Source organism: Cebus imitator, unplaced genomic scaffold (genome assembly GCF_001604975.1).
Source record: "Cebus imitator isolate Cc_AM_T3 unplaced genomic scaffold, Cebus_imitator-1.0 Scaffold57, whole genome shotgun sequence".
In the NCBI taxonomy this organism is placed as follows: Eukaryota; Metazoa; Chordata; class Mammalia; order Primates; family Cebidae; genus Cebus; species Cebus imitator.
This window is the reverse complement of record NW_016107372.1, coordinates 1,292,789-1,315,846: the sequence shown is the minus strand read 5'-3', so window position 1 is coordinate 1,315,846 and position 23,058 is coordinate 1,292,789. Positions and strand designations below refer to the sequence as shown.

The 23,058-nt window shown below is 37.5% G+C and overlaps 1 protein-coding gene across 1 annotated transcript in view; it reads left to right on the top strand.

The window, feature by feature from the left end:
- The window catches only part of LOC108304768 (nuclear body protein SP140-like), a 90,523-nt gene that overhangs the window by 42,163 nt on the left and 25,302 nt on the right, over positions 1-23,058 (top strand). The window contains exons 14-17 of the mRNA XM_017529074.2: positions 5,393-5,479; positions 5,701-5,793; positions 6,429-6,488; positions 22,025-22,090. Of these exons, the coding sequence (XP_017384563.1) occupies positions 5,393-5,479; positions 5,701-5,793; positions 6,429-6,488; positions 22,025-22,090 (306 nt within the window). The remainder of the gene's footprint in view (positions 1-5,392; positions 5,480-5,700; positions 5,794-6,428; positions 6,489-22,024; positions 22,091-23,058) is intronic.

The window sequence follows — 23,058 nt, the reverse complement described above, 5'->3', positions numbered from 1 at the left end:
TGACATAGGTGTTTAGGACTATGAACTTTCCCGTTAGCACCACCTATGCTGTATCCCAGAGGTTTTCACTGTCATTCAGTTGGAGGGTTTTTGTCATTCAGTTTGAAGAATTTTCTAATTTCCATCTTGATTTTGTTTTTGACTCAGTGCTCATTCAGGAGCAGTTTATTTAATTTACATGTATTTGCATGGTTTTGGAGGTTCCTTTTGGAGTTGATTTCCAATTTTATTTCACTGTGGTCTGAGAAAGTGCTTGATATAATTTAGATTTTCTTAAATTTATTAAGAGCTCCTTTTATGGCCTATCATATGGTCTATCTTGGAGAAAGTCCTATGCACTGTTAAATACAGTGTATAATCTGCAGTTATTGTATGAAATGTTCCATATGTATCTGTTAAATCCATTTGTTCCAAGGTATAGTTTCAATCCATTGTTTCTTTGTTGACTTTCTGTCTTGATGACCTGTCTAGTGTTGTCAGTGGAGTATTGAAGTTACCCTCTATTATTGTGTTGCTATTTCATTTCTTAGGCCTATTAATAATTGTTTTATAAATTTGAGAGTTCCAGTGTTAGGTACATATATGTTTAGAATTGTGATATTTTCCTGTTGGACAAGGCTTTTTACCACTATATAATGTCCCTCCTTGTTTCTTTAACTGCTTTTGCCTTCAAATTTGTTTTGTCTGATGTGAGAATAGCTACTCCTGCTTGCTTTTGGTGTTTTTTTTTGCATGAAATGCCCTTTTCCCCCCTTTTACTTTTAAGTTGATGTGAGTCCTTATGTGCTAGGTGAGTCTCCTGAAGGCAGCAGATATTTGGTTGGTGATCAGTTCTGTGGTTCTGTATCTTTTATGTGGAGCATTTAGGCCATTTACAATCACTTTTAGTATTGAACTGTGAGGTACCATTGCATTCATTGTGCTTTTTGTTGCCTATGTACTTTGATTTTTTGGCTCTTGTTTTTACTTTTTAACTTGTATTTTTGTTTTATAGGTCCTGTGTGATTTATGCTTTAAAGAGGTTCTGTTTTGATGTGTTTCTAGGATTTGTTTCAAGATTTAGAGCTCCTTTTAGCAGCTCTTGTAGTGGTGGGTTGCTAATGGTGAATTCTCTCAGCATTTGTTTGTCTGAAAGACTGTATCTTTCCTTCATATATGATGCTTAGTTTTGCTGGACACAAAAGTCTTGTCTGATAATTGTTTTGTTTGAAGAGGCTGAAGATAAGGCCCTAAACCCTCCTAGCTTGTAGGGTTTCTGCTGAGAATCTGTTGTTAACCTGATAAGGTTCTCCTTTATAGGTTACCTGGTACTTTAGTCTCACAGCTCTTAAGATTCTTTCCTTCGTCTTAACTTTAGTTAACCTGATGACAATGTGCGTAGGCAAATATCTTTTTGTGATGATTTCCCTGGTGTTCTTTGTGCTTCTTATATTTAGATGTCTAAGTCTCTAACAAGGACAGGGAAGTTTTCCTTGATTATTCCCCCAAATATATTTTCTAAGCTTTTAGAATTCTCTTCTTCCTCAGGAATACCGATTATTCTTAGGTTTGGTCATTTAACGTAATCCCAGACTTCTTGGAGGCTTTGTTTGTATTTTCTTGTTCTTTTTACTTTGTCTTTGTTGGATTGGGTTAATTTGAAGACCTTGTCTTTGAGCTCTAAATTTCCTTCTTCTACTTGTTCAATTCTATTGCTGAGATTTTCCAGAGCATTTCACATTTCCAAAAGTGTGTCCAAAGTTTTCTGAATTTTTAATTGTTTTTTAAGCTATCTATTTCCTTGAATATTTCTCTCTTGACTTCTTGTATCATATTTTGAATTTCCTTGCATTGGGCTTTGCCTTTCTCTGGTCCCTCCCTGATTAGCTTAATAACTAACCCCTTGAATTCTTTTTCAGGTAAATCAGGGATTTCTTCTTGGTTCAGATGCATTGCTGGTAAACTAGTGTGATTTTGCAGGAGTGCTGAAGAGCCTTGTTTTGTCATATTACCAGGGTTGGTTTTCTGGTTCCTTCTCATTTGGGTAGCCTCTGTCAGAGGGAAGGTCTAGGGCTGAAGGTTATTGTTCAGATTCTTTTGTCCCATGGGATATTCCCTTGATGTAGTACCCTCCCTCTTTTCTTATGGATGTGGCTTCCTGTGAGACAAACTGGAGTGATTGTTGTCTCTCTTCTGGGTCTAGTGACCCAGCGAGTCTACCTGGCTCTAGACTAGTACTGGGGGCTGTCTGCACAGAGTCCTGTGATGTGAATCATCTATGGGTCTCTCAGCCATGAATACAAGTGCCTGTTTTGTTGGAGGTGATGGGGTTGCAGTGGACTCTGTTGGGGTCCTTAGCTTTGTTGGTTTAATGCTCTATTTTTGTGCTGGTTGGCCTCCTGCCAGGAGGTGGCGCTTTCTAGGGAGCATCAGCTGTGGTATTATGGGGAGTAACTGGTGGTGGGTGGGGCCCTAGAACTTCTAAGATATATGCCCTTTGTCTTCAGCTACCAGGATGGATAGGGAAGGACTATCAGGTTGGGGAGGGGCTGGGTGTGTCTACACTAAGACTCTCCTTGGGTGGATCTTGCTGCAGCTGCTATGAGGGGTAGGGATGAGATTCCCATGTCACTGGAGTTTTGTACCTGGGAGGATTATGGCTGCTTCTGCTGAGTCATCCAAGGTTGTTGGGAAAGTGGGGGAAAGCTGGCAGTCACAGGCCTCACCCAGCTCCCATGTAAACCAAAGTGCCTGACTCACTCCCACCATGCCCTCCACAACAGCCCCCAGACCATTTCCAGGCTTGAAAATCTGCCCCAGACTATCTGCCTCCCAGCTGCAGAAGAAAAGGGCTTGGTTCTTCCCCACCTGTGGAGTCTGTACACTGGATTGGCGCCCTCCCTGGAGTTCTGGCCAGGAGGCTTCTCACCCGGTTCAAATTGTTACAAAGTTCAGCTAGAGACTTTTCTCCCTGTGTAGTTTTACCTCCTGCTCCTCTCCCATTGGAGCCCTGTGGTACCAGCAGGAATGGCCTGCTAGGGGACCCAGCGAGCTCCCAGCACTTTTCCGCTGCTTCCTCTACCTCTGTATCTCACCCAGCTCTCCAGATTGACTCAGTTCCAGGTAAAGTCAGAAACTTCTCCCGCAAACAGACCTTCAGCTTCTCCAGTGGGGGTGTGTGTTCGGGAGAGGAGAGTCCCCCTTTCCCAATTCTGCAGTTGGGACACTCACACTTTGAGGGGGGTCTCCTGGGTCCTGCAGGAGCAGTCCGCTTCCTTCAGAAAGTCATGTTGACCAGGCTGGTCATAAACTATGGCCTGTTTTTTTATGTACATACAAAAGAAAAGGATTATGATAAAGGAGACAGGGAGACAGGAAACCTGCCTGTGTCTGGTTAGGAGGTACGGGAAAGTGAGATATACCTATTTTGTTTATTACTTGCAGATCTCAAATCATGCATAGTATAAGTATACTAATGTTCAGGTCAACTATACGTAGATCATGTGTCAGGGAACTTCTAAAATTAATCTTTCTTCTGAACACTTAATCTGGTAGTTCCATTTGCAGAATAAATCCCTATCTATTACATTTATAGAGGTTTTGTTGAAAAGAGTGTTCCTTAGATAATGGTCTGAAAGTAACAGGTTACTGGTTGAGAAATGAGAACATTTGGTGATTTTTTTTCTCTTCTTTGATAGATCTACTTGTCAAATGTGTTACTTACTTTGGACATGTCAAAAATTCCCCATTGTTAGCCAAAGTCGTCATTAGTGAAATTTTTGACAGGTGTGAAGAAAAGTGTAAAAGTTAGAATCACGGTGAAAGTATACAGAGGAAGTGAAAATTTTGTCAGGGGGAGATTATGACTTTGGCAAAGACACTCCCATGACAAACAGCAAAGAGGCCGCTATATTTGGTTGAAGTGTGAATGATGTGTTGCACATGAATGAAGCAGGGACTGAAAAGGGGACATACAATTAATCACATGATTGTAGTTGACTCCAGATTATATACTAAACAAAACGATTTTTTTTTCACAAATTGATAAGACACTAGGTGTCCTCATGAAGGTTTTGATGAGGGACCCAAGATCAAGTGTGACCAAATATCTTTGAACAGTTTGACTACTGTCTAATGAACCCACATCCATTAGTTTTGGGGGCTGGCTTGGATTGAGGACTTATCAGATCTTGGCCACCAGCTGTTTGCTTTGGATCACTATCTTCTAACATTCAGAAAGCACAGGAAAATCAGAAACAAACACGCATGATATAAGACTTTTTTTTGGTAGAGATGGGTTTTGCTATATTTCCCAGGATGGTCTAGAACTCCTGAACTCAAGCAATCTGCCTGCCTTAGCCTCCCAGCCTCCCTGCTGGGATTACAGGTATGAGCCACCATGCCCGGCAGAGATAAGACATTTTAAAAATAGATGAAAGAAAAGTAAAGCAGATGAAGTAATTGATAAATATGCACATTAATTGAGGAAACGTTTGCTAAGTGCTATACTTCCAACCCCAAATATCTAATTTTATCTAATTGTATACCCATCTTTAAATAAGATAAATTCAGAACTAAGAGCTCAATGAAACAAGTCAGAGTTCAAGTTGTTGTTGAGAAAGATTCACTTGGCAATAGGTCAGAAAAGTGACCTGAACTGGACACAAGTGGCCTGAGATTCATTCTTGTGGATCCAAGGGGCCCACAGGACACTCCCCAGCAAGAGTCTTCAAAATAATCTCGGCAGGAACTCCAGTTTTTGAAGGGCAAGGCTACCATTCATTATCTGAAACTGAAAGCTGACTTATTCCTTGCTAAGCAAGGCACCAGAGGGGAGGAGGCCCTGTGCTTGTAAGACACAGTCTCTGTAGAAAAGGAAACTGTGGGGTTTTTTTTTAGAGTTTTTGGAAGCATATTGTTCAGGGACTCCAGACCTTCAGAAACAGGAGTGTTTAGGAATAATTTAGCATTTGGCCATTGATGCAGGCTTTGTGGAAGGGGCTGTTGCTGACTGGCTAGGCTTCAGATATGTAGAACTGCCACCCATGGGCTAGCTTTCAGAAATGTGGTTAGTGATATAAGTAGTCAATGGCCAATTGAGATGAGTTTAAATAGTTACTTTTTACTGTTTTCAAAGAACATTTGTGTTTTCTGGAATGATAAGAATTTTCTTGCTTTACTCTAGGACTACAAGTACAAAAATAGAAGTAGAGAAAGGGAAGATGAGGTGCATAACATGCGGAGAGCATGGCTCTGTTATGTGTTAAGTGTGATTATTGGAGCAGGTATATTTTTTTCCAGAGAGCACTTCACCTTAGCTCAGAATATCATTGTGCAGTATGATAGCACTGGAAACTCTTCTCTAGCCATTGTCTCAGGATCCTTGGACAATAATTTTCTTGTTTCTCATTAGTATCTAGTGAACTAAAAGATCACCAAATGAATGAAGAAGAAGAATCAGAAGAGCTTGCTTCTAGCCTGCTACATGAGGATGTACCAGGTAATTATGACTTAAAAATAGTGAAAACAGGAACAGAGATATGACAGGGAGAAAAATGAGAGGAAATAAAAGAGACTTAAAGGAAGAGTCAAATATTGGGAGGAGTGGTGAAAGGAGAAGATTTCAGAGGAAAAAGTAAAGAAGGAGGGAGCAACAAGGGTGCAGAAAAGAGAATCATGGGGTCAAACGGAAAGTCTTCATAAATCACAATTTTGGCCCAGGAGCAGAGCAACTAGCATGTGAAAATGAGAAGTGTTCCTGTGTCATGTGTTTCTCAGAAGAAGTGCCAGGAGGCCCAGAAGCAAGGATGGAAAGTGAGCAAGGCTGCCTGAGGGCCATGGGATGGGGTGGCTCAGTGGGCCCCACAGACCCCCAGTAGAGTGGAGGCAGGTGCTCCCGTCTGTCCAGAATTCTGTTCTCAGCACATTTCCTTCACCTGAGCCTTTGGGGAACTGAAGGGAGGCAAGAGATCATTATAAAGTTGTATTTAAGAGGATGGGCTCTGTTAATTACATATAGATGATGTCGTAGAAGTATATGCTTTGAAATAGCAGTTATTTTGTTTATTGTATTAGTATATTAAGTTATACCCAATTTTCTATGAAACCCAAGATAGCCCGGTGAACTTCTGCTGATAGATAATAGTGTCACTTTGCTACACCTTAGAAAAGCCTGATCCAAAAGGCAACTAATCCTGGTACTTAATTGTCAGGAGGGAAGAGTGCAGGTCTACTCTTCTTAGCCCAGCACATATTTTTGATAGAAGACCCAAGGCCCATCCTAGACTCCTAGTCCTCAGCTCAGTGAGTTTTTGGTTCTTCTAGAAGGACGAGAGGAATGACTATCCAAACGTCTTCATAAACTCAAGCCTTCTATAGTATAAATTGTCCTAAAATCTATAACTTTTATTTATTAATTTGTTGCCTCACGACTAGTTGTTATTTTCCAGATACTGTGGATACTGGAAGCAACTCTGCTTTGGAGAGTACCAAACCCAAGAGGAAAAGAAGTAAGAATAAATACGAATCTACTTGCTTTTGGTGTTGCAAACATGTTTTTAATGCCAGAGTTTTATTTTTGTCATTGTTACTATTTTTGTTATTATTTGCAATACTGTGGTAGATAGAAGGATGGCCTCCCTAAAATGTCTACCTCCTAATCCCTGGACCTGTAACCTGCTATCTTACATGGCAAAAGGGACTTTACAGATACAATTAAGCTAGGAACCTTGAAATGGGGAGATTATTCTGCATTATGTAGGTGGACCCAATCTAATCTTGTAGGTCTTAAAGAATGGAGAACTTTTCCTGGTTATGGAGAAAGGAAGATATGACTATGGAAGAATCATCAAAAACATGTAATGTTGCAGGCTTTGAAGATGGAAGAAGGGACCAAGGAATATGGGTGACCTCTAGAAGCTGAAAAGACAAGGAAATAGTTTGTCTTTTCCAGCCTGCAGAAAGGATTTACTTTAGCCAGTGAGACCCATGTCACGTTTCTCACTGACATAGCTGGAAAAAAATACATTTGCATTGCTTTAAATTACTAAATTTGTGGTAATTTGTTATGGCTGCAATTAAGAGTAAGACAGATTTTGGTACTTAGAACTGGGGGTGTGGCTATAACATATTCCTGAAAGTGTTGGCGTGCCTTTGGGATTGGCGGTGGATAGAGGTTGGAAGAATTTTAAAGAGTATGATAGGGAAAGCCTATATTGCCTTGAGTAGTTCTTAGTAGAAACATGGATGCTAATGACTGTGCTAGTGAGGACTGAGAAGGAAGTGAAGAACATGGGAGAGAAAGCCTATATTGCCTTACAGAGAACCTGGATCATCATGAGCAGACTGTTAGTAAAAATATGGAGGTTAACTGCATAACTGGTGAGGGCTCAGGAGGGCGTAAGGAATACATGGAAAAGGTCTCCTTATTATATAGTGGCCTGTCCTGTACTCATGTGAAAAGCAAAACTTTCTAGATCTATAGCTAAGAAGATTTCCAAACACAGTGGTCATTGTGTGTTGTGGTGTCTTTTGCCAATTATAGTAAAATGCAAGAGGAAAGAGATAAATTGAAGGAAGAGCTACTAAACGAAAAAGAATCAAAACTTGATGATGTAGAAAATTCTCAGCCTATCCAGGTCACAAAACATGAAATGATTAGGAGATTCACTGTCAGGGATGTGTGCTTGGTAGAGACAACCAAGACTTTTTGCCAGTTCCCTGGGAAGTAGTGAAAGGTCATATTATTCATTTATAGAAGAAGTTCTTTGAAGAGATGAGGCATATGAGTCATGGGTCCCTCAGCCATCTCAGCAGAAGTCAAAAATAGATGTGTGTTGCTACAAAAAGAGTAAAATACCTAGGAATACAGCTAATTAAGAAGGTGAAAGATCCTCTATAAGGAGAACTAAAAACCACTGCTCAAAGAAATGAGAGATGACACAAAAAAATGGAAAAATATTCCCTGTTCATGGATAGGACGAATCGATATCATTAAAATGGCCATGCTGCCTGAGACTATTTATAAATTCAATGCTATTGCCATTAAACTACCATTGACATTCCTCACAGAACTAGAAAATACTATTTTATAATTCACATGGAACCAAAAAAGAGCCTGAATAATGAAGGCAATCTTAAGCAAAAAGAACAAAGCTACCCAACTTCAAACTATACTACAGGGCTACATTAACTGATATGGTTTGGCTGTGTCCCACCCAAATCTCATCTTGAATTGTATCTCCCACAATTCCCACGTGTTGTCAGTGTCAGGTAATTGAATCATGGGGGCTCTTCTTTCCTGTGCTAGTCTAATGATAGTGAATAGGTCTTCATGAGATCTGATAGTTTTATAAGGAGGAGTTTCCCTATGCAAGCTCTCTCTCTTTGCCTGCTGCCATCCATGTAAGATGTGAATTGCTTCTTTTTGTCTTCTGCTGTGATCATGAGACTTCCCCAGCCACATGGAACTGTAAGTCCATTAAACCCCTTTTCCTGTATAAATTACCCAAGATCTTGGGTATGTCTTTATCAGTGTGAAAATGAACTAATATGGTAACCAAATCAACCTGGTACTGGTACAAGAACAGACACATAGCCCAATGGAGCAGAAGAAAGAACCCAGAATAAGACCGAACACCTACAACTATCTGATCTTTGACAAACCTGACAAACAAGCAATGGCAAAAGGATTTCTTATTCAATAAATGGTACTGGGATAACTGGCAAGCCATATACAGAAAATTGAAACTGGACCCCTTCCTTATACCATATACAAAAATTATCTTAAGACAGATTAAAGAATTAAATGTAAAAGCCAAAACTATAAAAACCCTGGAAGACGACCTATTCAAGACATAGGCACAGGCAAAGAGTTCATGACAAAGATGTCAAAAGCAATTACGATAAAAGAAAAAATTGACAAATGGGATCTAATTAAACTGAAGAGTTTCTGCACAACAAAAGAAGCTATCAACAGAGTTAACAGGCAACTTACGGAATGGGAGAAAATTTTTGCAAACTATGGATCTACCAAAGATCTAAAATTCATCATCTATAAGGAACTTAAACAAATTTACAAGAAAAAGCAAACAACCCCGTTAAAAAAGTATGTAAAAGACATCAACAGTTACTTCTCAAGAGAAGACATATATGCAGCCAGCAGTCATAAGAAAAAAAGCTCAACATCACTGATCACTAGAGAAATGCAGATCAAAACCACAATGAGTTACCATCTCGCATCAGTCAGAATGGTTATTATTAAAAAGTTAAAAAACGACAGATACTAATGAGGTTGTGGAGAAAAAGGAACGCTTATACACACTGTTGCTGGGAGTGTAAATTAGTTCAACTATTTTGGAAGACAGTTTGACAATTACTGAGTATATAACCGAAGGAATATGAATCATTCTATTACAAAGACACATGTACATGTAGGCTCATTGCAGCACTATTCACAATAGCAAAGACATGGAATCAACCTAAATACCCAGCAATGATAGACTGGGTAAAGAAAATGTCATCCATATATAGCATGGAATACTGTGCAACCATAAAAAAAGAATGAGATAATGTGCTTTGCAGGGACATGGATGGAGCTGGAGGCCATTACTCTTAGCCAACTAATGCAGAAACAGAAAACCGAACACCACATTTTCTCACTTATAGTGGTAACGAAATGAGAACACATGGACACATAGAGGAGAACAACATACACTGAGTCCTATATGAGGGTAGAGGGTTAGAGGAGGGAGGGGATCAGGAAAAATAACCAATGGGTATTCGGCTTAATACCTGGGTGATGAAATAATCTGTACAACAAACACCCATGACACATGTTTACCTATGTAACAAGCCTGCACATATATTCCTGAATTTAAAGTATAAAAAAATCCAAAAATAGATGTGTGGATTTCTAGGAATGATCTGTGGGGAAGCTTCATGTCTAATGGAGGAAATCCCCATGATATATGCAGGAGATCCATAAGATTCTTGAAGGTTTTATACTAAGAGAAACAAAGATGTTCCTGTCCTATCTCCTAGAACCTGTAATTTGTTACTTTACATGACAAAAGGGACTTTGAAGATGTGATTAAGTTAAGGATCTTGAGGTAAGATCACACTGGTCCCTAAAATCAGAGAACATTTCCTCCTGTCGAGAGAGGGACATGTGACTATGGAATAATGGTCAGCAAGAATAGAGCTGGATGTGGAGATGAATGCAGGGGTCCATGAACTAAAGAATGTGGGCAGCCTTCTGCTGGAAGAGGCTCCTCTGCGGCCTCCAGAAAGGAACAAAGCCCTGTAGACACCTTGTTTGATTTTAGCCCTGTGAGATGCATGTCAGATTTCCAACCCACAGAATTATGAGACCAGGAATTTGTTATTTTGTCACTAAGTTTATGGCAATTTATTATAGCAGCGATACCTTTTGCAACATTTTTTTTTTTTAAAAAGAATATTTCACCCTATATTCTTATGCTTTCTAAAATAACAAGTTATGTATTTTTCAAATTACTCACACCATTATGCTGTTTCTTTTTCTGATTTTAAAATACATGTTCCCTGTGAATTTTGTTGCACATATTTCCATATTTTTTCTATGCTTTATTAGCACATTAAGAATTATATATCTAAATGAATCCATTTAAACTTTACATTTCCCTGTAAATCAATATGACATGCACTAGATATTGTAAACATTTAATATCTTGCCAACTTAACTGTAAAAAAATTTTATTTCATTCCTATTTTATCTTGCATTGCTTTCATTTTTGTTGCAGTTGTGCATTCTTCATTTGTTATTGGCCATTTGTGTTTCTTTTTCTATGAGTGCCTAGAACTTTTATTTTGCTATTGTGTTGTCTTGTTTTTCCCCCATGCTTTAGGACGACAGGAATACTTATATATGACATATACTAAATGCTGCCTATGTGTGCTATCATATTTGATGTTATTCTTTTAGGTTTCTTTATCGTACAGGGACATCTTGTTTGATTGCACTTCGCTTTATTGTACTTTGAGGATATTGTGAGTTTTACAAATTGAATGCTTGTGACAACCCTGAGTCAAAAAAGTTTATTGGTGCCCTTTTTCCAACAACATGTGCTCACTTTGTGTCTCTGCCACATTTTGGTAATTCTTGAAATATTTCAGACTTTATTATTATTATTACATCTGTTATGGTAGTATGAACAGTGGTAACAATGATCTTTGTTGTTACTGGTGTAACTGTCTATGGCACCACACGCTGGGTTTGTATATTATGGCAAACCTAATAAATGTGGGTGTTTCGACTGCTTCACTGGCCAGCTGTTCCCCTGTTTCTTTCTCTCCCTCTCCTTGACCTCCCTCTTTCCTGAGACAAAAAAAAAAAAAAAAAAAAAAAAAAAAAAAAAAAAAAAAAAAGGAGATTAAGTCAATTAATAATCCTACAGTGGCAATGGCCTCTAAATGCTCAAGTTAAAGGAAGCATCACATGTGTCTCACTTTAAATAAAAAGCTAGAAATAATGAGACTTAGTGAGGAAGCCATGTGAAAAGCAGAGATAGGCTGAAAACTAGGCTTATTGCAGCAAACAATTAGCCAATTTATGAATGCAAAAAAAAATTCTTGAAGGAAATTAAAAGTGCTACTCCAGTGAACACATGAATGATAAGAAAGTGGAACAGTCTCAGTGCTGATATGGAGAAAGTGAGTAGTCTGGACGGAAGATCCAACCAGTCACAACATTTCCTTAAGCCAAAGCTTAATCCAGAGCAAGGCCTTAACTCTCTTTGATTCTGTGAAGGTTGAAAGATGTGGGAAGCTGCATAAGAAACGTTTGTAGCTAGCTGGTGTTGGTTCCTGAAGTTGAAGGAAAGAAGCTATCTCATAACATTAAAGTGCAAGGAGAAGCAGCAAATGCTGATATAGAAGCTGCGGAAAGTTGTCCAGAAGATCTAACTAAGATCATTGATCAAAGTGGCTACACTAAACAACAGTTTTACAGTGTAGTCTAAACAGGCTTTTATTGGAAGAAGATGCCATTTAGAGCTTTTATAGGTAGAGAGAAGTGAATGCCTGGTTCCAAAGCTCCACAGGACAGGCTGAGTCCCTTGTTAGAGGCTAATGCAGTAGGTGACTTGCACTTGAAGCCAATGCTCATTCACCATTCTGAAAATCCTGGGGCCCTTAAGAATTATTCTAAGTTTACTCTGCCTGTGCTGTATGAGTAAAATAAAGCCCAGTTCATAGCACATCTGTTTACAGCATGGTTTACTGAATATTTTAAACTCAATGTTGAGACCTACTCCTCAGAAAAAAAATCCTTTCAAAATATTACTGTTTTTTGACAGGGCACTAAGTCATCTAGGAGCTCTGATGGAGATGTACAAGGTGATTAATGTTATTTCCATGCCTGCTAACACAGCATCCATTCAGCAAGCCCATGGATCAAAGAGTAATTTCAACTGGCAAGTCTTAGTATTTAAGAAATGTGTGTTGTAATGCAATATCTGTCTTTATACATAGTGATTCCTCTGATGGATTTGGGCAAAGTCAATTGAAAACCTCCTGGAAAGGATTCACCATTTTACATGCCGTAAGAACATTCATGATTCATGAAAAGAGGTCAAAATATCAACATTAACAGGAATTTAGAAGAAGTTGATTACAATCCTCATGGATGACTTTGAAGGGTTCAAGACTTCAGTGGAGAAGTAATTGCAAATGTGGCAGAAATAGCCAAGAGAACCAGAATTAGAAGTGGAGCCTGAAGATGTGACTGAATCGCTGTGATCTCATGATAAAACTTGAGTGAATGAGGATTTGCTTCTTATAAATGAGCAAAGAAAATGGTTTCTTGAGATGAAATTTATACCTAGTGAAGATGCTGTGGACATTGTTGCAATGACAACAATGGATTTAGAATATATTAGTTGATGAAATAGCAGCAGGGTTTGAGAGGATCTACTGTGATAAAATGCTCCCCAATAGCATTGCATACTACAGAGAAACCTTTCATGAAGAGCCAATCAGTGCAGCAAACTTCACTATTGTCTTATTTTAAGAAATTTCCACAGACACCTCAGCCTTCACCAATCACCACCCTGATCAGTCAGTAGCTATCAACATCCAGGCAGGACTTTCCACCAGCAAAAAGATTATGACTCAGAGGCTCAAGGATTGTGAGCTTTACATTTAGCAATAAAGTATGTTTAATTAAGGCATGTTCATTTTTTTAGACACAATGCTGTTGCACACTTAATATACTACAGTATAGTGTGCACATTACGTTCATATACACTTGGAAACCAAAAGATTGGTGTTATTTGCCTTATTGCCATATTCACTTTATTGCAGTGGCCTGAAACCAAATGTGCAATATTTCTAAGATATGCCTGTATCTTTTATCCCAAAGAAGTTTGAAATTTTTATCTGATCAAATCTGTCAGCCTTTTCATTTATGATTTTCTGGTTTTATGTATAATTTACAAATATATTTTCCAACTCATAATTTAGAAATATGTTTACTTGCTTCTAGAATATTTGAAATATTTTTTAATGTTGAACTCTATAGCACACATGAAATTCATTTATTGGTGTATGATGTGAGATAGTAATTAAGAGATATAATCCCAGTTGTTTTTTTCCTCATGATTTGAAATACTATTTTATGTATGTTTTCCAGTATACACAGATCTGTCTTATCACATTTTTTTATCCATTCATCTGTTGATGGAGACTTAGGTTGTTTTTATGTCTTAACTACAGTGAATTATGTTGCAATGAAAATGGGGATGCAGATATCTCTTTAAGATACTGGTTTCATTTCCTTTAATTACACACCCCAAAGTGAGATTTCCAGATTGTATGTGTTTCTGTTTTTAACTTTATTGAGGAACCTCCATACTGTTTTCCATAATGGCTGTACCAATTTACATTCCCACTTACAGCATGCAAGGGTTCCTTTTCTCCACACCCTCACCAATACTTGTTATCTTTTGCCTTTTTGATAATAGCTATTCTAACAGGTGTGAGGTGATATTTTATTATGGTTTTGGGTCTCAATTCTGTCATCATTAGTGGTGTTGAGTGCTTTTTTATAACCCATTGGCAATTTATATGTCTTCTTTGGGAAAACATTTATTAAGATGCTTTGCCCATTTTTAAATCAGGTTATGACATGTTTTTGTTTTGTTTTGTTATTGAGTTGTGTGAGTTTCTTACATATTTTAGGTAGTAACCCTTATCAAATACATGGTTTGCAAATGTTTTCTTCTATTCCATAGGTTGCCTTTTCATTTTAAAATTATTCCCTTTGCTGTACAAAAGCTTTTTAGAGTTATGTAGTTCCACTTGTTTATTTTTGCTTTCGTTGCCTGTGTTTCTGGTGTCATATCTAGAAACCAATTGCCTGGACCAACATCAAGGAGCTTTTCCCCTCTTTACTTGTAGGAATTTTATGGTTTCATATCTGACATTTAAGCCATTAATTTATTTTGAGTTAATTTTTGCATATGGTGTAAACCAAGTGTCTAATTTCGTTCTTTTGCTTGTGGATATTCAGTTTTCTCTGCACCATTTATTGAAGAGATTGTCTTTTCTCTATTGTTATTCTTGGCACCCTTGTCAAGATTAAATGCCCCTTCTTGACGTCTGTATTCAACATAGTGCTGGAAATCCTAGTCAGAGCAAGTAAGCAAGAAAAAAAAAAAAAAAGACATCCAAATTGGAAAGAAGTTAAATTGTCTCTGTTTGCAGGTGACATGATCTTCTATGTAGAAAACCCTATAGATTCCACCAAAAAATTATTGGAACTAACAAATAAATTCAGTAAAGTTGCAGGATTCTATGCACTAACAATGAAAAGTTGTGTTTCTAGCACTGGCAATGAACTATCCATAAAAGAAATTAAGAAAACAATCCCATTTACAATAGCAACAAAAATTTAAAAAATAGGAATCAATTTAATGAGAGGTGAAACATTTGCACAGTGAAAACTATGACATTGATGAAAGAAATCAAAAAATATATGAATTGAAAGATATCTCATGTTTATGAACTGGAAGAATATTGTTAAAATGTCCATATTACCCAAAGTGATCTGGAAAGTCAATGAAACCTTTATCAAAATATAAATGACATTTTTCACAGAAATAGGAAAAAATAATCCTAAAATTTGTATAGAACTATAAATGACCCCAAGTAGTCGAAGTAATTTAGGGGGAAAAAAAAAGGAACAAAGCTGGAGGCATCAGCTTTGTTTGATTTTAAACTACGTTACAAAGCAAGAGTAATCAAAACAGTATAGTACTGGCCTAACAGTATAGTGGAATAGAATAGGGAAGCCAGAAGTAAACTCATGCATGTATATACAGGTAATCTTTGATAAGGGTACCAATAACAGAATTTTCTTTATGTAGATGTTCCACACTTTTACTTTTTTTATCAGCTTTATTGAGCTATAATTTACATGAAACAAATTCATCACCTTAAGGTATAACTGAATTTGTTCTAACAAATGTGTTCAGTTGTATAAACACCTCCACAATTATGACATGTATCATTTCCATAACCCCAAAGTCCACTTGTAGTCTTTTCTCCACTCTCTGGTTCTTGACAACAGTTGATCTGGTTTTTATTGGTTTGTTTTTTAAGAGATGGGTCTCACTGTGTGTTGCAGGCTGGCCTTAAACTCCTGGACTCAAGTGATTCTCCTGCCTCAGACTCCCAAATAGGTGGGAATATAGGCATATACCACCCATAAACCTAGGTTTTTGCTTTTGTTTTTTTAAGTGCTAACCTGTTTCTAGTTTTGTATTTTCTGGAATTTTATATAAATGAATCCATACAGTATTGAATTCACTTATGTCTAGCTCCTTCCACTTAGCATGCTTTTGAGACAATCCATATTCCTGTGTATCTGTATCTGTAGTTACTCTATTTTTTATTACTGAAAAGTACTCCTTTATGTGGACACACCACGGACAGTTTATTCACCTATTAATAGGCAATGAGCTGTTTCCATTTACAGCTATCACAAATAAAACTGCTAAGAACGTGTACATACAATGTTTGGGTGGACATATGTTTTTATTTTTGGGGGTGAATACTTAGGAGTGGTACTATTGGGTCATATGAACAACATAAATATATGTTCGATATTTTAAGAATCTGCCAAAATATTTTTCAAAATGGTTATGCCCTCTTGCATTCCCACCAGTAATGTGTGAACCTTCTCATTACTCCACATACTCACCAATACTTGGTAATGTTAGTCTTTTTATTTTTAGCCATTTTTAGTAGGTGCGTAAAGGTATCTCATTGCAGTTTTAATTTGCATTTCCCTAAAAATTAATGGTGCTGAGCGTCTTTTTATTTACTTATTTGCCATCCATAGATCTGATTTGGCGAAGTGACTATTCAAAGCTTTTAACCATATTTAATAGACTATTTTTGAGTTGTGAGAATTATTTACATACTCTGGATACAAGTAGTTTATTAGTTATAGATCTTACAGTCTGTGGCTTTTCTTTTCATTTTATTGACAGTGTTTGTTAAAGAGCAAAATTTGAAAATTTTTATGAAGTCCACTTTTACAGTTTTTTGTTTGTAATCTGTGATTTTGAGGTCCTATTTCAGAAATCTTTTCCCACTCAAGATCCTGTGTTTTCTTCAAGAAGTTTTACGGTGTTAGCTTACACATTTAGATCTATGATTTATTTTGAGTTAGTTTTTTTTTTTAATAGTTTGAGCTAAGAATTGATTTCTTTTTTCTTTCTTTCTTTTTTTTTTTGCATATGGATATTCAATCATCCCAGTATGATTTGTCTAAAAGTATCATTTCTGCATTGAATTAATTACCTTGACATCCTTGTTGAAAGTCAGTTGGCCATATATGTTTAGGTCCATTACCAGAGTTCTTTTTTCTATTCCATTTATCTATATGTCTATCTTTATGTCAATATACCATCTTGACTACTATAGTTTTACAAGTCCTGAAATCAGGTAGTGTAAGACCTCCAGTTCTGTTTTTCTTTTTCAAAATTGTTTTGGCTATTTCAGTCCTGGGCATTTTGAAGATTCTTCTATCTTGCAGCTCAGCGACTCTCAAGATAACATCATTGTTCAAAGTGCCTGCTGAGCTCCAGCCATAATGTCCATGTTCTAGGCCATCAGAAGACAAAGGGTAGAGAGCAAAATTATCTTCCCTAGAGGCCTATTACTTCTTCATGAAGTTTTCTCCAGAACTTCCCTCCTCCCACCCACATGTTGGACATGTCAGGTGTAAGGGAGATTATGAACTATGGTATTTTTTCTGGACACGTTGATGTCTCCAGTCTTGGAGGTATTCTGTTAGTTGATCAGGAGTGGAAAGTGGATACCTGGAAGGCATATTGAAAAATTAACCTCATCAATTATTTAAAATTTGTTGAAATTTTCTTTGCATTCTAATGTGTGGTCAATATTTATAAATATTCTATGCCACTTGAGACTAATGTATGTTTGAACTACTTGTTAAGCTCTGGCTTCACTCCATGTACATCTTCTTTATCAAGCACAACTTTGTGTTTAAATTTGTGTCTATAGTAATTTAAGTTTTATTTGCCCCATCAGATTTGCATGCAAATATGTTAAATTCTCATACATTGTTGTATATTTTCCAATTCCTCCTTATTTTGTTGCTTTACTTTATATATTTTGAGGCTATACATGATGTTATAACTTCTTAATTGGTGTTTTTCTTTTATACAGCATTCCGCTTTATCCCTATTAATTCTTTTGCCTTAAAATCTCTTTTGCTGAGTACTAACATTGTTACACAAACTTTTATGTTTTTTAAAAATATTTTCACTCACTTTATGTAATGCCCTCTTGTTCAGCTTTCTTTTATGTCTCTTGTAACTGCACTTAATTTTTGTAATTTTGTCTGATAATCCTAGCTTCTTAATAGGTAAATTTCAATTTGTTTACATTTATTGAGATTCTGGATGTATATGTATACTGAGATTCCAGATGTATATGAACCTATATCTTCTGTGGTATTGTTGACCATTCTTTTATACACACATACACACACACACACACGTATACTTTAAATTCTGGGATATATGTGCAGAACGTGCAGGTTTGTTGCATAGGCATGCACAAGCCATGGGGGTTTGCTGCTCCCATCAACCTATCATCTGCATTAGGTATTTCTTCTAATGCGATCTCTTCCCTAGTCCCCTACCCCCGACAGGCCCCAGTGTGTGATGTTCCTCTCCCTGTGTGTTAACCATTGTTTATTTGTGTTTTTCACACCTCTTTCTTGCTTTCTAATGCATTGATATATAACTATATAGTCTTCCTTTTCTCCCTGCTGGTTTGGAAATTAAAGATAAAATGACTGTAATCTTTTAAATTATGCCTGAATCCCAAAAGATGACAAGGATCTTTTCATGGTTTCACTACAAATTGAACCCCCCATCTCTAACATTTGGCTATTGTTTAATATTTTATTTTTTAACTACAAAATTTGAAACTATTATCATTTTTACAGTGGATGTTTACTTAATTTTAAAAAACTATTTTGTATACTCACCGTTGTTCTTTTTCTTTGGATTCACTTTTTGTCTAGCTGAAGTAAATTCTTTGGTTTTTCTAGTGAGTGATCTCTAAGTGGTAAACTTGCTGAGTGTTGTATGTACAAATTTGTCTTGTCTTTGATAGAACATTTTAGCTAGGTTAAAATTCTAGGTCAATATTTATTTATTCTCAGTATAGTGAAGTGATACTATATTATCTTCTGGAATCTATGGTGTGGCTGATGAAAATTACTCTCTTAGTGTAACTCTAACTTCTTGGTAAATATTCTGTCCTTTCTCTCTAAAAGCTTTTTTTCCCAAAAATTTTATCATGAAAATTGCAAGCGTACAGAAGACTTGGGAGAATTGTACACTAAACTTCAATATACTTTCACATAGATTCACAATTAACTCTGTATCATTCCTGCTTTATCACTTTTCTATGTATCTGTGCATTTCTCTATCTACTCACCAACCGGTGGCCAAGTTTGAAACATTTCAAGGCTGTAGACATTAGCACTCTTTCCCCTAAAATATGTCAGCATGTATATCATTAACTAGAGTTCAATATTTATTTAGAGTTTTTTTGTTAAGATAAAATTTACAATGAAATGCACAAGTATTAAGTGTACCATTTGATGAGTTATTATATCTGCATTTTTCTGCAACATCAAAATTCTTATCAAGATACAGAACATTACCATCACCCTGGAAAGAGTTCCTTATGCCCTTTCTGGTATATCTTTACCCACTACCCATCAGGGCAATCACTACTCTTCTTTTAATTTGGGTTTTAAAAAACTTAGTATAAATAAGGTTTTATAGCATATTCTCATTAGTGTGAGATTTCTTTCACTCAACATGTTTTTGAGATTCATCCATATTGTTGAATGTCTTAGTAGTTTGTTCATTTTTATTGCTAAGTGGAGTACATTATCTGAACATACGAAATTTTGTTTATAGTTCTCCTGTTGTTGGACACCTCAAGTATTTTCAGTTTTTTGCTATTATGAAAACTCCCCTGAGCGCATTCTTGTACAAGTCTGTCTGTTTTTCCATGTCTCTTGCGTAAATACCTAGAAACAAAATTGCTGGGATACAGAATAGATGCATCAGTTCTTTCCCCGCAGGACCCATGAAAATGATGGTGTGGAGCAAGCCCAGGTGGGTGCTGCACTCACAGGTGTGTGCTGCAGTTGGAGGAATGCTTCACTGAGGAAACCCATGGGTTTATAAGGGGTCTGGTAGCAAACCTGCCCAAACCTTACCTCTGAGGGAGACATTATCTTTTTAGCTGGAATTTAGGCAACAACTCTCCTCTGGAGATCTTAACCAAATCTCTTCTGGAAGCATCTCCTCTGGAAAATTTCTAAGGAGGGAGATGTTCTCCACGTTATACTGGTCAGGGAATACGTTTGCCCCATAATCTGGAGGCTACATGATCTCTGCCTTACAAGGCTGCTTTGCCATTTGAATATCCTTGAAGTGATACTCTGAGGCGTGTAGAAATGCCATGGAGAATGGCATCCCAGGAAACTCACACCACATATTTGCTTCTGGCAAATTTCTCTGTGAAGATACCACCGCATTAGCCACTCTGATTAGTCAGATCCGTGGGTTCAAATCCATTTAATTTGTTTCCTACAACATTTAAAAATGTTGACCCAGTGCGGTGGCCCACTCATGTTATCCTAGTGCTTTGGGAGATCACTGCAGGAGGATCACTTGAGGTCAGGGGCTCAAAAACTAGCCGGGACAACATGATGAGACCCTGTCTCTACACACACATATACACACGTACATTTCATAAACTATAAATGATTTAGGTCCCTTATGACCACCTCTAAGGTCCAAGTCACCTTACATGAGGGAGGCAAGTTAACACCTGGCTTTCATATAAGAAGCACAATCCCCAGGGCACATGTGGTGCTCCCAGAAGGGAAGTGTTTACAATTGTTGGGATTCTCTGAGTGGGATATTCATTAGTCAGGGGGAAGGCGAACAATGTCTCCTACATGGCTCCTGGCTGGCTATAAGCCTTGAAGTTCCCAGTTCTGTTTGTTGCATCCAATCTTTGATTTGTTTGTGTGTGTGTGGGGGGGAGAGGGTGGGCATGTGGGGGGACTGCTTGAGGACAGTCTGTCCAATCTGTCCTCTTTGTCCATGACACCAACCAGGTGTCAGTCGCCCTCTAACAAATGATTGAGAATAGGGGTGGGGACGGTGTCTAGAGGGTTCTGTTTGGGACTTCAGAAGCTGGGGCCAGCCTCTGCTATCTCATGGCTGGTGCAGAGAGGCCGACTCAGTGTTCCCAGAGGCAGGAGCACTGGAGCAGGGTGTTTTCCTTCTGGACAAAGGATCCATGGATACTTCTGAAAGACAGATATCACCAGTACTCCTCTTTCCCCCATACCTATTTAGATGTCTTGATGCTTGCTCTTGATTCACTGCTGCAAAATCTGCTGTACCATTCCAGTGGCTGTACCTTCATCTTTTATCCTAATCATCTCCTTTTCTCACTTAGACCATCCATCTACAAAATTAGATAGAAGTAGAGCAAAAGCATTTTCATAAAATGTGTCTGGAATTAATGCTGAATCCCCTGGGCACTCTGAAGGCTGTGCCCATCAGGCTTCTAGGGAGAAAGAATGAGGCATCATCCCTAGGAATGGTCATAAAAGAATCCTGAATTTTCAAGATAGGTCTACAGAGCACTCGCAATTCCCCACCACCTTTGTCCTGGTCACTGTCCAGGAAGGAGATGGTCCCTTGCTGGGGACTGCTCCCTTCAGTGATCCTCCTGCGCTCCCATGGGGTGTGAACAGGAGGAGATAAGGGACATTCAGAAAATCAGTGCATTGTGGAGTCACTTTTCTGGTAAAGGGCACATCAGACTGCAAATGGGCCAGACGGCCAGATTCACGACACTGATGAGTTTCTAGGGTCACAATAGCGTTCCTGGAGTCAGCTGCTCTGCAGCCTGAAGGATGGCTGACAGTGCGGAGGCACTGCTGAGATTGTTTAATGAAACTGTATAGACATTCCATAATGATTACATAATTATATAATGAAAATTCTCCACATCAGAGTTCAGAATATCTCCCAACTTCCATTAGAGAATATTATCCATAACATCATCAGCTTCAAGGACTATGCCTTCTCACTGCACATTTGAATTTACACAACAAACACTTGAAAAGGGATCAAGCAACAGCAGTTATCATTCACTCTAAGGTGGCAGCAAGAGTTAATTTTCCATTCAAAATTGTGTTCAAAGGAAGATCATCTCCTATAGTGTCCTAAGCCCATGGCCCAAGGCTCATGCCAAGTTAAAACAGAACTCTGTACTCAGCCTCCACATTGCTACACTGATCGTATTTTGCCCCATTCCTGTGAACCTAAATATGAAAAAAAATCTTGAGAACTACTGGCATATAAAACTCAGAGAATTACATTTATACGTCTGCATAATTAACTTTATTCTCTTTGGTTTGAAGGAAAAAAGAAGGGGCATTGCTGGACCAGAGTAAAAAGGAGAGGGCAGAAAAAAATCCAACAGAATGGTAAGCAGGCAGAGTGAAGTAGTTACTGCTTTTGTTTATTAGGGTACTGCCCATTGTGTTCTTGAAGGCCTGCAGTTCCTGAGGGCCAGGATAGTTCTGTACCTCCTGTTTCAGTTAGGATGTAGACTAACAGGCTGTGACAAAGAGGCCTGAGAATGCAATGGCCTCAACGAAATGGTTTCTCATGCACGTAATAGTCCAGAGGTCCACAGTTAATAGGGAGGTGTTATCATTCTCAGTATGACTTTCTTTTCTAGCTCAAGAAATTTTTATTAATTTGGACAAATGTTCCTAAGAGGGCTAAATAAAGAAAGGTATGTGTGTACCATTGTAAACTATACATATATAATTATATATGTAATTGTAACTTATACGTATATATGCATAACCATATTTTATGTGAAATTTATGCTTGTGAAGTATGTTTTTATGTATCAATCCTTATATATACATATGTAATCATTTATCTCTATGTATAAAGAGACATAAATATAGAAAAAATCAATGGCAGTTCATTCATAAAAATACATGCAGTGGTTACATTTGGTCAGTGATGTTTATATTTTTATTTGCGGTTTTTAAATGTATGTATGTTTATTAAAATATTAGAAATCATCAACATTTGTAGTGAAAAAGTGTTCTTTAAAAAGTAACATATGCAAGAAGAAACAACTAGGAGAGTATTTGAACAAATCATCATCTGGAGATAGCCATCATCATCTGTGGCTATCCAGATGGTGGTGTTTCATACCATTTTATTTTTGGAGTTTCCTATAATTATATTCTTTATAATCAGACCCCTAAAATCTTATTTATTTTAGTCATGGTCTGAGGACTTCCTTTCTTCTAGACGATGAAGGTTTAAGTCTCATTTTCCAAATGATTGTTAATTTTGAATCAGTGGATCTAAATAGTAAAATTTTAGTCTTTTTTTTTTTTTTTTTTTTTTTTTTTTTTTTTTTTTTTTT